General features: G+C 37.7%; 1 protein-coding gene across 1 annotated transcript in view; it reads right to left on the minus strand.

Annotated features, from left to right (window-relative positions):
* BRWD1 (bromodomain and WD repeat domain containing 1) overlaps positions 1-15,536 on the minus strand; it is an 88,349-nt gene that overhangs the window by 56,052 nt on the left and 16,761 nt on the right. Inside the window, exons 12-21 of the mRNA XM_026664250.2 lie at positions 14,565-14,605; positions 13,510-13,608; positions 13,167-13,320; positions 11,321-11,455; positions 9,335-9,463; positions 8,312-8,537; positions 2,755-2,940; positions 1,659-1,842; positions 1,099-1,192; positions 565-705 (exon numbers count right to left, since the gene is read on the minus strand). Of these exons, the coding sequence (XP_026520035.1) occupies positions 565-705; positions 1,099-1,192; positions 1,659-1,842; positions 2,755-2,940; positions 8,312-8,537; positions 9,335-9,463; positions 11,321-11,455; positions 13,167-13,320; positions 13,510-13,608; positions 14,565-14,605 (1,389 nt within the window). The remainder of the gene's footprint in view (positions 1-564; positions 706-1,098; positions 1,193-1,658; positions 1,843-2,754; positions 2,941-8,311; positions 8,538-9,334; positions 9,464-11,320; positions 11,456-13,166; positions 13,321-13,509; positions 13,609-14,564; positions 14,606-15,536) is intronic.

A 15,536-nucleotide genomic window follows, 5' to 3' on the forward strand; every position in this document is an offset into this window, starting at 1 on the left:
AGCCAGCTGAGCTCGGGAACGGTGAGGGAGGCCAGGCAAGGTCCCGAGAATGGCACGGGAGGCCCAGCAAGGTCCCAGGAACGGCAAGGGAGGCCAGGCAAGGTCCCAGGAACAGGGGGGGAGAAGGCTAGCACAACTCGCAGGCTTACCTGTGAGCAGTCAAATCAGGGCTGCTCAGTTGGGGCACAGGCACCACGTGGGAAGGCAGGTTAAAGGCAAGCCACATAGGTGAGGAGTGACTGGGCGGGGTGAGCGTCAGGCGGGCAGGGTGAGTGAGCATCGGACAGGCGGGGCAAGGGAGCGAGCAGCGACTGGGTGACCAGGTCGGGGGCATGGCGAGCCAGAAGTTACTACCGGTTCAGTGACCCACACCAAATCCTTGCTACCGGTTCACTTGAACTGGTGCGAATTGGCTGCATACCACCACTGGAATATATAGTTTAACACAGCAAAATGCCTAATTAACAATCTATCCTATCTGTAAAGATAACAGCCTGAACATTTAAAATGCAAAGTCAAAATTTTCAGTAATATGAATCATTAAGGTACACAAAAAATGCTTACTTGGTCAATGATTCCCAAACAATCACTTATATCTTCACTGGAAGAATCAGATTGTTCAATGTTGTTCCGTGATTGATACAATGCATATTTACGCCTAAAAAGCCTTCTCTTAGATTGCATCAATGAATCTTCAGAGTCACTCTGAATTAATTTTTGAAAAAATAATAATCAGGGGTTGAAATAATCATCACTGAAATAATGGATTGAGTTCAGTCAGAAAGAAGGCATCCTTTGGACACTTGCCTTCAAAAATAGTGTAACATACTTAACTACAGAAAAGGCCAATTATCCATACTATTTGCCATCATGGTTTATGCTGGTTCAATAAAGTACAACCCACAAAGTATTCTTGCTTTCCTAATAATTTTATTTAAACTGTTCTTAGCTGAAATGATACATAATTTAACATTCTTAAAGCCACCAAGCAAAAGACTTTGGTTTTTTAACTGCCATACATTTCCATACTTAACAAGCTAAGCTTTTTAAATTACATCTGTGTGTAATTATGCATTTCAAAAGTCGTAGATTTCTTACCTTTTCTGAGGACTGAAATATCTTCGTTTTCTGCTCTATTGTATACAGCCATTTTTCTTCTTCTCCTTTTGAAATCCTATATTCTTCCTGATTTCTAACACACCATTTTGAAACTTTGTCAGAAAAACCTCTCAAATATGAAAGCAGTTACTAAGTTATTTATTGCTAACATTTCTAAAAGAACTAACAACTACAAATTAGTTTCCCTTATACAAACATAGTCCTTCAATCAATCTTAGCATCATAGTTTGACTAAAAAAGATGGAAGAGAATCCAACTCCAGAACTTTTCAATTTAGAACACTATAAAACCTTTACTTTTTCTTTTTACAGAAAAAGAACCAATAGATAGAAAAGACGAGAAAGTCTTTATAGCAATGCAAGTGTTTTTATAAAATGATATATAAATCAGCGCAAGAGATGAATAAAGCCTAAGAGCAAGAATATTGTTGTATCTGTCTGTGGTTACAAACTAAAATAAATGAGCAAGTAGTAGTTTCAATAGTTAGTTATAGCTCATAGTTAGCTTCAACAGGTTATTAGCTTAATGGGTCTGCTCACCTAAATATACTGGATGTTATTTCTGGAACAACTACTCTTCGTCTCCAAGCCTGAAGATCTCTTTCTGTAGCAATTTGACTTCTTGGAGCATTTTGGTGCATCTGACGGACGCCCTCAACTTGACCACTACGTCTCAGTCCAATATTAGGAGGTGACTGAATATCTGAGCTAAGCCTGCGGAAATCTTTTAAAAGATTCATGAAAAATAGGTGAACATATATTCTTGGAACAAAAACTTTAGCATCTTCTGCTGGATAATATATCTATTACCATATTTCAGCATTTATTTAATAATATTTGTATTGAGGTTTACAGATACAAAGATTAAAAAGCTAATAAAAACTAATACAAATATTTAAACAGTAGAGAGAAAAAGAATAAAGACATACAAAGAATAACTTCTACATTTTTCATCAAGACAAGTACAAATAAGTTCAGTAATTTAATATCTCTAATATTTCAACAAAAATAAGATATGGGAAGAAGAGATCTTTTCTATTAAGAAAGCTTTAAAGCCTCATTATTCAGCCCTAATCAAGATCTGAATTTGAATCTGCCCCAGTTTATATTTTATCCAGAAAAAAAATATTCCTCTTTAATAAGGCCCTTTTTTACTTTTTATAAAGACAGTTTTCAGAGTAATTTTTGAGAATATTGTTCCCAAGTAATCTTGAAATTCTTCCAGGTATTTTGCTTCGTTCAGTATTAATGCATATCTTCAGCTTTAATCGTAATCTGAGCTCTTTCTAGTATCTTCTAGTATCAACCTTCAAGGTCATGTTTTTCCTCCCAAATCATCAATATTTTCTTAGAGGAAAAGGCTTTGTAAAGTTAATTTCAAAATCATATATTGGACAGGGGATTAGACTAGAAGACATCCAAGGTCCTTTCTAGAAGGTTGGGTCAACCTTGAGCCAGTCAGGATCAAACTCCTGGCTGGGGGCAGAGTTAGCCTGCAATACTGCATTCTAACCACTGCACCACCAGACATACTAAAAACTGGTGGGTTCACCAACAGAAATAAATATTCAAAATATTAGCAAATATTCAAAAACCAAGGAAACAGCAAAAATTAACTTCATTCTAAAATACCAACCTCTCCTAGGTGTTTCTTGTCCATAGTGTGGATTAGCTGAAACAATATCCTGGTCTATGCTAATTCTTTGATCCTGCAATTGTTGTAGCTGTCTAATCATGCCATCAAGTATGCTGGGCTCCAGATTCTGTTCATCCTGCTCAGCAGTCTGTTGTCCTATTACTTGCTCTATAACCTCTCCATCACCTTGCAAAAGTTAAAAGGAAATATTTATTTCAATATGAAAGAATTCTCAATAAAACCTGCTATCAGTATTGCAGACTCAAGTAATTAAAAGGTTTCATTTATACTCTTGGAAAAAGAATTCACCCTTTTTGGATTTTTTGAACAAGCATCAAATGTTAATACTATGTGTTCACTTACAACCCACTTCCTTTGTATATTAGGACCACACAAAATTCTAATAATATTCAAATGAATATTATGGAGATTTTCAATCATCCAGATCATGATTGTCCCAAAAGTACTTTTTCAAAAGGCAACTGGACTTTCTTGGTTTTTTTCTTTGAAAATATTTTGCTTCTTATCCAAGAAGCTTCTTCAGAACTGGCATTCAAATGATATGCAAAAATTCCCCCCAAACTGAAAGAAGATGCATTCTTTTTCAAAGAACAGAGGAGCCCAATCTCCTACTCAATATGAAATGTCAAATTAAAACATCCTGAACAAATTATTGCATTAGGATGGTAATATACCTGGTGGCATGTATCAGATATGTAATATCTGGAGGTATACAACCCTCTGTAGGCTCAACAAGTACAGCTAAGTATAATGCACCTTGACAATGGATGAATGAATGAATTCTTTATTGACCAAGTGTGATTAGACAAGGAATTTGTCTTGGTGCATATGCTCTCAGTGTACATAAAAGGAAAAAAAACATTCATCAAGAATCATAAGGTACAACACAATGATATCATAGAATACAAATAAGCAATCAAATCATACTAGGAAACAGTCAATATAAATCATAAGGTATAAGCAACAAAGTTACAGTCATATAGTCACAAGTGGGAGGAGATGGTTGATAGGAATGATGAGAAGATTAATAGAATAGTAATGCAGACTTAGTAAATAGTTGAACAGTGTAGTATGGGATGGTTTCTCCTAAAGTCTACCACCATTTCTACGGTTTTGAGTGTGTTCAGTTCCAGATTGTTCCAGTTGCACCACAAGGCTAGTTGTTCAACTACCATCTGTGTGGATTCATCGTTGTCTCGAATAAGACCAATCACTGTTGTATCATCTGCAAGCTTCAGTAGTTTAACAGATGGAGATGTCATTCTGCCTAGCTTCACTTGCTGCTTCCTGTCTGTTAGGAACCTTATGATCCACTTACAAGTGTGTTCAGGTACCACTAGCTGGTTTAGTTTAGTTAGAAGAATGTCTGAAATGATGGTATTGAATGCTGAACTAAAGTCAGCGTAGGTCTTGGAGATTCAAGATGTTGTCAGATATAGCGCAAAGCCATATTAACAGCTTCATCTGTCGATCTATTTGCTCGGTATGCAAATTGCACAGGGTCTAACAGCGGACCCATGATGGTTTTTAGGTGGGACAGCACCAGCCTTTCAAAGGTTTTCATAACTACAGTTGTTAGAGCAACTGATCTGTAGTCATTCAGTTCCTTGATGGAGGGCTTCTTCGACAGTGGGATGATAGTAGAGGGTTTGAAGCAAGGAGGAACATAGCACATCGCTAGTGATTTATTGAAGATTCGGGTGAAGATGGGGGCTAATTGGTCAACAGACTTTTAAGTAAGAGTTATCTTGTCTGGGCCTGGTGCTTTTCCTGACTTTTGTCTGTAAAATAGATCTTTGCACTTCTTTTTCTGTGATCACCAGGGGTTGTGAACCCAATGGATTGGGGTCAGTTGTGGTATGTTTAAACAGCTGTTGTTGGTGTGTCTGAGATGGGATCAGTTGTAGGAGGCTTGGCTGTTGTTGGTGTCTGAGATGGGAGTTGTAGAGATAGGTGAGTGTAGTTTCCTTTCAAATCTGCAGTAAAACACATTCGGGTCATCTGCTAGTTGTTGGGTTTCCTTCAGCCTAGGAAGGAGGTTTGCCATAGCTGGTGATATTTTTAAGAGTTTTCCATGTTTGCTGATTCATTTGTTGAGAACTGATTCCTTAACTTTTCAGAGTAGCTTCTTTTTGCTGCTCTGATCACTCTTGTTAATATTTTTCTGGCCTGATTGTAGAGCATTCTATCACCTTTTCTGTAGGCTTCCTCTTTGGAACGATGTAGCTGCTTAAGTTTAGCTGTGAACCAAGTTTTATTGTTATTGTATATTCGCAGGTTTCTGGTTGGTATACATAAGTCTTCACAGAAGCTGACATATGTTACAGTATTTGTGAGTTCATCTAAATCTACAGAGGTATCTTTGAAAACATTCTAATCAGTGCAATCAAGGCAAGTCTGTAGCTTTACCTTTGCCTCCTCAGTCCAAGTCCTCACTGATTTAATTGTTGGTTTCGTGCTTTGTCTGTAAGCAGGTACAAGGTGAATCATGCAGTGATTAGTGTCCCACAGCTGCTTGTGGTAAACTGTACTTTAGAAGTATCTTTGGGCCTGAACTCTCTTATCAGTTTATATAAATATTTAATCTGCATTCTTCTTTCCTACTGTTAGGGAGGTAATCATTCAATGTTACTTTCTTTACCCCTAAGAAAATTGGAAATCTTCAGTATATAAAGGCTTCTTCATTCTCCTTTCCATAAATAAATAAATAAATAAATAAATATATGTATATGTATATGTGTATATGTATATGTGTGTGTGTGTGTGTGTGTGTGTGTGTGTGTGTGTATATATATATATATATATATATATATATATATATATATATATATATATATATATATATATATATATATATATATATATATGTTTTCTGAGGTTCTCGCGGGTATTTGTATGTGGATCTTTGGTTATTCGGGTTTTCTCCCGCGTAAGATTCAAAGTATCTAGGCAACGTTTCGGCGAGGTCCCACTCGCCATCTTCAGGCTGGTGCTTTCGGCTTAGTGCCAGTGCAAGCAGTGTGTGACCGGAGCTGCCATCTCTCTATATATACAAGTGGTGGGGGATGGTGTGCTGGGCTGGTTGGCTGTGCTGCAGCCTCTTGATTGGTTGATGGAGTTGATGTTGGTATAATGGGCTGTGTAATGGCCTTTTGTTGTAGAGATATCCTGGATCTTGTGCTGTCATCTCCTGGGTCGTTAGCCTCTTGTGTTTTAACGGCTTGGGTAATGGGTTGTGTGATGGGCTTGTGAGTTCTTTTGTTGTGGTATCCTGGGTCTTGCGTTGTAATCTCCTGGGTCGTTTGTGTTTTGATCTCTTTTCGATTAGCCTCCTGTGTAGTAACAGCTTGGGTAATGGGTTGTGTGATGACCTTGTGAGATTTATTGCTGTGGTATCCTTGGCGGGTTTCCAAATGGCTGGTAAGCGATGACACCTCCCGCTTACCAGCCATTTGGAAACCCGCCCTCATGAACAGACGAGTACCCAACATGATAAATGACACCAGACCCACACCCATGAGGGCCACACAAGATGCCACCACCACACTTCCACGTAAAAATCAGACTCACACCCACACAGAAGATGAGACACGACCACAGACCAGAAGCCGCACTGCAGCTGCATCACTACCTACTTCAAACTCCTCTGAACCATACATGAAGCGAACTGACCCCCATGAAGATGTGGCACGACCACGAACTCGAAGCCAAACGAACACAGACCCAGACCCCAAACTCAAAGCCATATTAAAAACCCAAAATGCTACATCACAGCCACCCGCTCAGGACATCACATCAGAAAACTCAAGAAATTACACCTCAAGAACTCAAGAAGTCACAACACAGCATATGACCCAGGATATCACAGCACAAGACCAAGGATACCACAGCAATAAATCTCACAAGGTCATCACACAACCCATTACCCAAGCTGTTACTACACAGGAGGTTAATCGAAAAGAGATCAAAACACAAACGACCCAGGAGATTACAACGCAAGACCCAGGATACCACAACAAAAGAACTCACAAGCCCATCACACAACCCATTACCCAAGCCGTTAAAACACAAGAGGCTAACGACCCAGGAGATGACAGCACAAGATCCAGGATATCTCTACAACAAAAGGCCATTACACAGCCCATTATACCAACATCAACTCCATCAACCAATCAAGAGGCTGCAGCACAGCCAACCAGCCCAGCACACCATCCCCCACCACTTGTATATAGAGATGGCAGCTCCGGTCACACACTGCTTGCACTGGCACTAAGCCGAAAGCACCAGCCTGAAGATGGCGAGTGGGACCTTGCCGAAACGTTGCCTAGATACTTTGAATCTTACGCGGGAGAAAACCCGAATAACCAAAGATCCACATATATATATATATATATATTTGTTTTCTTAAGTTTTCGCGGATATATATATATATATATATATATATATATATATATATATATATACACACACACACACACACACACACACACACACACTTACATACATACATACATACATACATACATACATACATAAATAAATACATACATTGGGCAAACTTAGAAAAATATCCTTTTCAAGAATTGGCAAAAAGTAGCTACTGAGAAAGTGCATAGGAAGGTAGGTCAGGAAACAAAAACTTTTTGTTGCCCATGGATATAATCTAGATCCTTGATTCTTTGCAATTACTGTTCTCACAAAGTGGCTACAAAGGTAGAATATGACAAGACATTAAAACAGCCACTTTGCTAAAATGCAAAATAATTAAGTTGCCCTCTTGTCTAAACGAATAGCCTTTAAGAGTAACATTCATCATTTTTGTCAAGATGTAAACAGGCAAATCTTACTACAAAGACAGTGTTTACCCAAGGAGCTAAAACATTGTTTAAAAAACTCTTCTTCTGAAGACGGGAGAAATAATTTCTAATGTGAAAGCAATTTAAATGAATTATAATTTCATTTAATGTGAGAACTGAATGTTCTCTTGAGATGTACTTTCTCAAATAATTTTTAAAAAGCCTCAACTATTAACTCCAGCGAAGGAGACAGAATGGATGTACAGTGTGCAAAATGTTTCAAGTTAAAATTTTGTGGCATCTCCTATGTCATAGTTTCATTGGCTGTTTTCAAGGTTGGAGCACCACAGGAACCTTCAAATAGCAGTCTGACCAGTTAAATGCCACATTTCATACTTCAATTTCACAACTGAAACCTAAAAAGAGAAGATTTTTGCATATCACTGCATGTATAAGGGAGCTCTGATTTCTGGGGAAACCTACATTCATTTTGAGGATATAAAACATAAATCAGAATGTATAACCAGTAGCATTTTTGTTGAAAATTCCAAAACTGTCTCAGTAAAAAAAATATTGGTACCAGCCCTAATGTAATGAAAGCATTAATATTTTATAGCTTGAAGGTTGTGAATCTAATACAAGTACAATTTGAAAATAATATATTTAAATAACATTTTTATCAGGTTTTATCAATTCCAAAGATAATATTTTTGCCATAGATTTAAACATTCCTTTCATACTTGTTGCTATATATCCCAGTTGAGGAATCAGATGTTCATCTGCACAATTCTCTCTTCCTGGTACCAATCGCTGGTATTTTGTCAGGTGGGGATTTCCATCTACATCTACCAAGAATGGAGGAGGCATGAGGTGTGGTGCCTGTTGTGTCTGTTCATCTAGGACATAATTGTTAGAATCTCGAATCAATGGTCGATAGTCAGTGTGGAAGAACATCTGATCAGGAATCTAGAAAACAATGAAGCTTATATATAATTAACTTTATTAACTATATCTAAACTGGGTATGTTATAGTGAAAAGTAAAAAAGGTAAACTTCAGGAAAACTATAATTTATCTTATGAAAAATATTTAACAAATTTCAATCATTGGCTTCCTAAGAAGCAAATTGTTGTCATAAGACTTATTTTGCTCTAGCACAATCACTCCTACAAAATATTTTTTAAATTATTCCTTTTGCAGAAGATGCTTCTCTATGTTCTCTTAAATTGATCTCCAAGAAGGGAATATTTTACTATAATTCCAATCTAATTTTTTTCTTCACTTTTCGGTGTAACAGTTGAGACTTTCAAGGTAAATATTTTGTTTTGCAAAACAACAGACTGGGCATCTAAGACTAAAAAATGTTTAATCTATATTTACTCAAAATATAACTGAATTGTCTGTGTTTTACCCAAAGGAAAATTGGCAAAATTGTTATTTTTCATAAGTTAAATTTTTACATTTACATATTAACACAAAGGATTAATAGTTTAGCAACAATCTCAATAATTTCTATAATTTAAAAACAATGCCCATCTTTTGAGACTAGAGAAGGCAACTACCTGCAGTAATGTACCTTCATTCTTTTTTTAAAAAAGACAGTATGTTGTTCAGTTTTCAATCCCTCTACAGACGGAGACCTAACTTCACCAATTTACCAATTAAAGCTTTTGCTGACTGCACATGAAATAAATGAATACATGACAAGCTTGGTGAGATTAGAACATTATATATTTTAACGCTAAAAAAAAGCTGAAAAAATACCTTTTCATATGGTTTGTTACAACCGAACCCAAATATCAAGAGATGTCCATGAGAATCTGTACAGGTAAAATGCTGGCCATCTGACGAAAATTTGCAGTCAAACACAGCACCATGTCCTTGACCTTCAATCTAAATAAAAATCAAAACAAAAACTTTCCAGAACTGCTTATAGCTTTTCAGATGAGGTCTTGTCCATCTGTAACTGATGATCTCTGTCCCATTGGCACAAAACGTGCATCTCAACAAGCAGCTAAGATTAGGAATCAGTCAAGTTACTTAAAAATAATGGATAGCAAGTTGAAGGATATCATATTGGCTAATTACAATTGTCTAATTAGGCCACTTCAGCTTTGTTAACTATGCCACAATCCACCATAGCCAGACAATATAATTGTATCTTATGTACGGTTCAATTACAAATGCTAAGTATGAATAATTAAAAAATAATTTTAAAAATGAATAATTAAGAATGAATGCTAGAAGCTAGTTGGTCTCTGAACCACTATTTTAAGCTGCATAAAGAGAATCCTGCTTCCTCCTCAAACTTTGAGTGATTAAATTAATAAATAACTAACGTAAAAAGATACATCTGAACATATCAGACCTATGGCCGCCCAGAGTCATTAAAAGAGATGGACAGCTACAGAAATTGAGCAAATAAAAAAAATACCATTCTTTTATATGCCAATTTCACAATAAAGGCACTATCCTTCTTGAAACATGGTATTCCATTAAAGCAGAGTTAGGATAACTGTGGCCTTAGGCTTACATTTCATTGCAGTCTAATTTCAAAAACCTTTTAAATGCAATCATACCACTAGCAAGAACAGTATTTTCTCTCTGACACGAAACCTCAGATAAAGAAGAAAAGGGAGAGATGTGAATTCTAATCTTAATTTATACTGACTGACATATATACCCTTTACAAATTAGCTCCAAAAGAAAGTAACTTTTATCAGAGAAATAGCTCTTCAGTCTCAGCGGTGGCCAGATCCTGTCCATGGGGTAATTAGATCTGGCCCATGGGGCCACTCTGAAACAGCAAAGGACCGTCCTGTAGTGCCTTGGCCTGGCCCAGGCCGATCAGGTGCTAATCTACAACCTGGTAGGCCTTTACAGCTAAAAAACGGAGCTTGGGATGGCCATGCTGGCAGCGTGTTGGAAGAGGTCATGGCAGCCAAAAACTTGTCTCCTCCTCCTGACTTCTACTGGTGGTCTCCCATCCTATCACTGAGGATACTTTGGTTACAAAGTCAATTCTCCCATACACACCATGAGCAACCTGGCCAAGGAGAATGAGCACAGCAGCAGCAGGAGGTAAGCGCAGCCAGGCACCCCCTCAGGGAAGTGGGGCTGGGCTGGGCTGTGGGGCCCTGGGAGCTTGAGGGCCAGGCGGGGTGCTTGCCCTCCGCTGCCTAGAGCTCTGAACAACCTACGCCCGCCGTCCAGAGGTCCTCCATGTGGCCTGAGAGGAACGGCAAGGCTCCTCTGAAGGACCAGGCCCTCTTCTTGGTCTTGCCTTCCTTCACTGGAGACAATGGATCCCCCCAGGCCAACCCGGGCGACCACAGGCTTTCCCCCGCCACACCTACCACAGCTACATCCACCCGATCCCCCGAGGTCAAACACAACCCTGATGTGGCCCTCAATGAAATAGAGTTTGACACCCCTGGTCTAGAATAACAACACAAAAAGATTGCAAGTCTATACAACTGACAATTATTATTAAGGCATTAATATTTTAAATTTGATATGCACTTAGAAATATAATTGGGAAATTGAATGGCCAAAGTGAATTATAAGATTACTTTTTTTATCAGAAAATTTTATATTGTAAACGCTATAGTATTTTCAAAAATCCTTCTTCCTAGATTAAATTAGCTGCCTGGTGTTTTTAATAAATAATTATTTAAGTGGTAATAAAGTTGAAGGTAAAAATAAAAAATGCATGCCTGCTAAAACAATACTTTTAGAAATAATATTTACCATATTAAAATAATGTATCATTTGAATGCCTTTTTCTATATCCCAGATAAAGATATTGCCATCATGGCCTGCAGACAACATAATCCTGGAATCAATTGGATGGGGCTCCAAAACAAACACTTCATCTGCATGTCCCTTTTTAAAAAGAAATTAATGTATTAGTCATGGAGAAGAGTGGATTTTTCATTATTAATTGTTAAATTGCAAATAAATATCTATGAAGACTCTCAGTCATCCAGGTCATGGTTGTCCCAAAGGTGCTTTGTCAAAAGGCAACTGGACTTTTGTTTTTCCTTGTAGACATTTAGCTTCTCATCCAAGAAGCTTCTGACTCTTCTTTTGCCTTTTGAAAAAGCACCTTTGGGACAACCATGACCTGGATGTCTGACAACCTCCATAGACAATTTATTTATCCATTTATCCAAATTTAATATCCAAAAAGATTCTGAAAACCCAATCTTTCTGAGGCAGAGGTATCAACAATCATTGAAATTTTGTTCTATTACACATTATAGTGTAAATAAAAGGATCCAAAATTGTCAGCTTTCCCTATCTTCAAGTAAGCATTTTGTTACTTTGCTTAATAAAGCCATATCTCATTTTTGCTGAGTTTTTCTTTAAAGAAAGGTTATTATCTAACTTCCATTTGGTGCCGTCATTTCTAGTGCCATTCACTGACTACTAGCCACTTAATTACATTCATGTTTGTTTCAGCTTTTTAAACACTCAGTGCCCTATGAATATATCACATTTTAAGAAAATATATCTAACTAGCTCCATACCCGTGCTTCGCTACAAAACTATGTGAACAGGCTTAGTTTTGGGGGAGGAAAATAAGAGGGGCAGAATTGTGCCTCTGTTGTGGTTAGCTGGCAGCAGGTGCAGATGGCTGAGGAGAGCGATGATTGATGAGGGGCCAGGACCATCAGGGAGTGGACTGCTGCCTTCAGGGATTGTGGGAGCTGGCAGCAGTGATGAGGAGGTTCCCGAGGAGCCTGTGCCAAGTGCGCGTGAGCACAGGATGATTTGTAGAAGAGAACAGCTGGAGCAGCACAGGCAACTTGGGAGTAAGGATGCAACGTAATGGCCCCTGCCTCCAGGGAATATCAGCCTGGTTTTCAAAAGGTTTTTGCTTTTGCAGAAAGCAAAAACATTCTAAAGACTCAGCATTGTGTGTGGAGACTCCGGATTATCTGAAGAATTCTGTCAAGGCTTTTCTGGTTGGACTAATTGGCTGCAAGCCATCTTTTATCTACCAAGAAGTTTATTTGTAGATTAAAGCTGTGAAGGTTTGAGTTGCTGTGCTTGTTTGAGATTTTCTTGCTGGTGTCAGGGTTGGGTCAGAACAGCCACTGCCTACCAGCATCCATCAGTATTCATCTGGCTAGCGTCCTGTCACTGTGTGAGAGTTGAGGGCTGTTTAGAAAGTGAAACCGTATTTGCTGTGTGAGCAAGGAGACAGCAAGGAGCCAGGGCGTGGCTTAGCTCAACTGTTCTGTACTAAAGCTGGTTGCTGCTGTGAAACTAAAACTGAAATTCCTCTCCTCTGCTTTTGTTTTGCATTTGGAGCCGATTTCTTTTCAGGTGGGGAGGGGGAGTAGAACTCCTTAGCATCCGAGCATATTAATAATAATATACAAAATACTAATGCTCTGATGGTCATTTTGAAAAATCCTTTCTTAGTGAGCACCTAGAAGCAAGAGGAATATACTTGCAAATTTCAAGTTTATAGGTGTTACAGTTCTGGAGATTTTGTGATGATGCGTGAGTGGTATTTTGCTTTTATATATATATAGATAATATTTAATCTGAAGAAAAATTATAGAAAACAGAATTTTTTACTTACTTTGAGATCATGTAAAAGCTGCCCAGAATAAGAATTCCACACTTTGAGCAGATGGTTATTCACAGCAGTAACCACTACATTATCGTTTCGACTCCAAGCTATCATAGTCACTTTGGGTTTCATAAATTTATCCTCCTCTGAACACAGGTCACTGCTTTGAATGAATTCAAGAAAACATTTAAATATAGTATTCTGCATTTCAAATATGCTATTTAATTCAAGCTGGGAGAAACAGCTGATTGTCTCCTACTGGGGGCCAAGGCCCAGAAGTATTGTTTCTCTATTGTTGGCCCAGCTCTGCTACTATTAATGCTGACACTATTCACAAATAAGGTATACCTACCTTGGTAATTTGTCAGCCATATCCAACAAAATGTTCTTCCACTCTGCTTGCTGAAAGCGCCAGATTCGAGCTGTTCCATCTCTGCTGCCACTTATGAACCTTAACATAAATTTTAAAAAGACTATATGACAAATAAAATAGAAATCAATTGTTCATATTTTAAGTAGCATCTTTCTGAAATGCTGAATCCATGCATATTGCATATATAAAAGAGCAATATGTCCCACAAAATTTGGTCTCCAACGATATTTAAATGTTTCTTATGAGCGTAGAAATATTTGTGATATATTCACAGCTCACCAAATCGTACAGTAGGGGCCTACCAACAATTTGTCTGTTACAACAAATGCTCTGAACCCCAGTCTACATATTCTTATATCAGAAGAGAGTAGAATTTCTCCTGAGCCATTATTTGTTTTTCTCTCAATATATTTATTTCTATTCTGTTTACAGCTGCAACTCTGAAGTAAGACAGGGACAAATAAACTCATACACACATACAATAACCTACAATACAGTACAATAACCTACAATAAGCTTTGTGAGATCCAAGCATATGGGCATCTCATTCCTGTACTTTCTTCTATGATATGCACAGTATCTTCTAAAACTAGGCTGTCCAACAACTGCCATTGTGGAGGTAAATACACACAGTCTGCACATTTTTTGCAACACAAAAGTTCAAATTGTAACGTATGTACTAGGGCTTATTCTTCCCATTTCTTCATGTATTTTCCTCCCTAACCATATGATAGGTTTCTTTGATAGATCTTACTACTACAAATGTATAACCGTCTGTCTTCAATAAAGGTTGCCCCTCCCAAACTACAAGGTATTCCAGCAAAATATTCAATACATTCTGAAAATTCAATTCTGAGTCATATGCATATTAAACTTCTTTTCTGGATGAATACCTGTAATCATTGGATTTCATCTAGATGCTACTTCCCGCCCCCCAAAAAATTCATAGGAAACATTTATCTTCTTTGAATGTAAAAACAATGTTATCTTACTTTGACATAGTTCATTTAACAAAAAAATCTTTATAAACATACCTGTCATCTCTGTTTGAAAATTGAATACTGTCAACTTTGTCCTGAAACAAGAAACAAGTTAAATTAAAATTCAAGCAATACGTGTTCAAATTTTGAAAACGTCCTACTTTTATTTAATGAAAGCCAAGAAAGATCATGGTGATAACAAGAGGATTGTCCATATACAGGAACAGAACTGAATTAGTTATTTTTCACACTCTTAGGTACCTAATATATTGAATATGAATATGAAACTAACAGCAGTCTTTTGATTAAAAAAAATAGACTGCAGCATATTGTAAGCTTCATCAGAAGGAATTAGATATGCTTTGGAAGTCTTCAACATTGCATGAAATCACGAACAACTGATCAGGTCTTGAAAAGCAAAATTTTAGATCCAGTGGCCATTTTCACTGTTACCTTGAGTTCCCTGGTCAGACATCAAACAACTTACCTTTCCCCTGCAATGGCTAATCTGTACTATATCTTTGATAACTGTAAACCAAATATTAAAGAAAAAGAAATGGGTCCAAACACCAGATTTTGATTCAACTTCTTTCTATCTATCCAGAGGCAAGGGGCTAAATCAAATCCCACTCCATTTCAAGGCCCTCTTTTGCTTCAGCAGCAATCCCAGTATATAATATCTTATTTATGAGAAGTTCCTCAGAAGTTCCTCAAGGATTGCCCTGAGGCTTTGAAAGTTGGACAGCATACAAGTTTATTATTATTAACATTATTATTGAAATGTATTGGCCACCCAACTTCAATGGACTCTAGTATTATCTAGTATTTGCTGCATTAATACATCTCATCACAAATTTAATTTTTCTAAAAAAGCTAAGCTGACTTCTACTTTCAAACTAAGGGCGGGATTCAGCCAGTTCCAGCCAGTTTGGGTGAACTTGATGCTAATTTTACATCCAGTTCAGCAAACTGGTAGTTCGGTAGGCCCAAAAAGGGGTGGGGGGGGCGGCAGCACGCCCTACCACA

The sequence above is a fragment of the Notechis scutatus genome, chromosome 5 (genome assembly GCF_049901735.1).
Source record: "Notechis scutatus isolate UNSWTSFEM ecotype Mainland chromosome 5, rNotScu1.2, whole genome shotgun sequence".
Lineage (NCBI taxonomy): Eukaryota > Metazoa > Chordata > Lepidosauria > Squamata > Elapidae > Notechis > Notechis scutatus.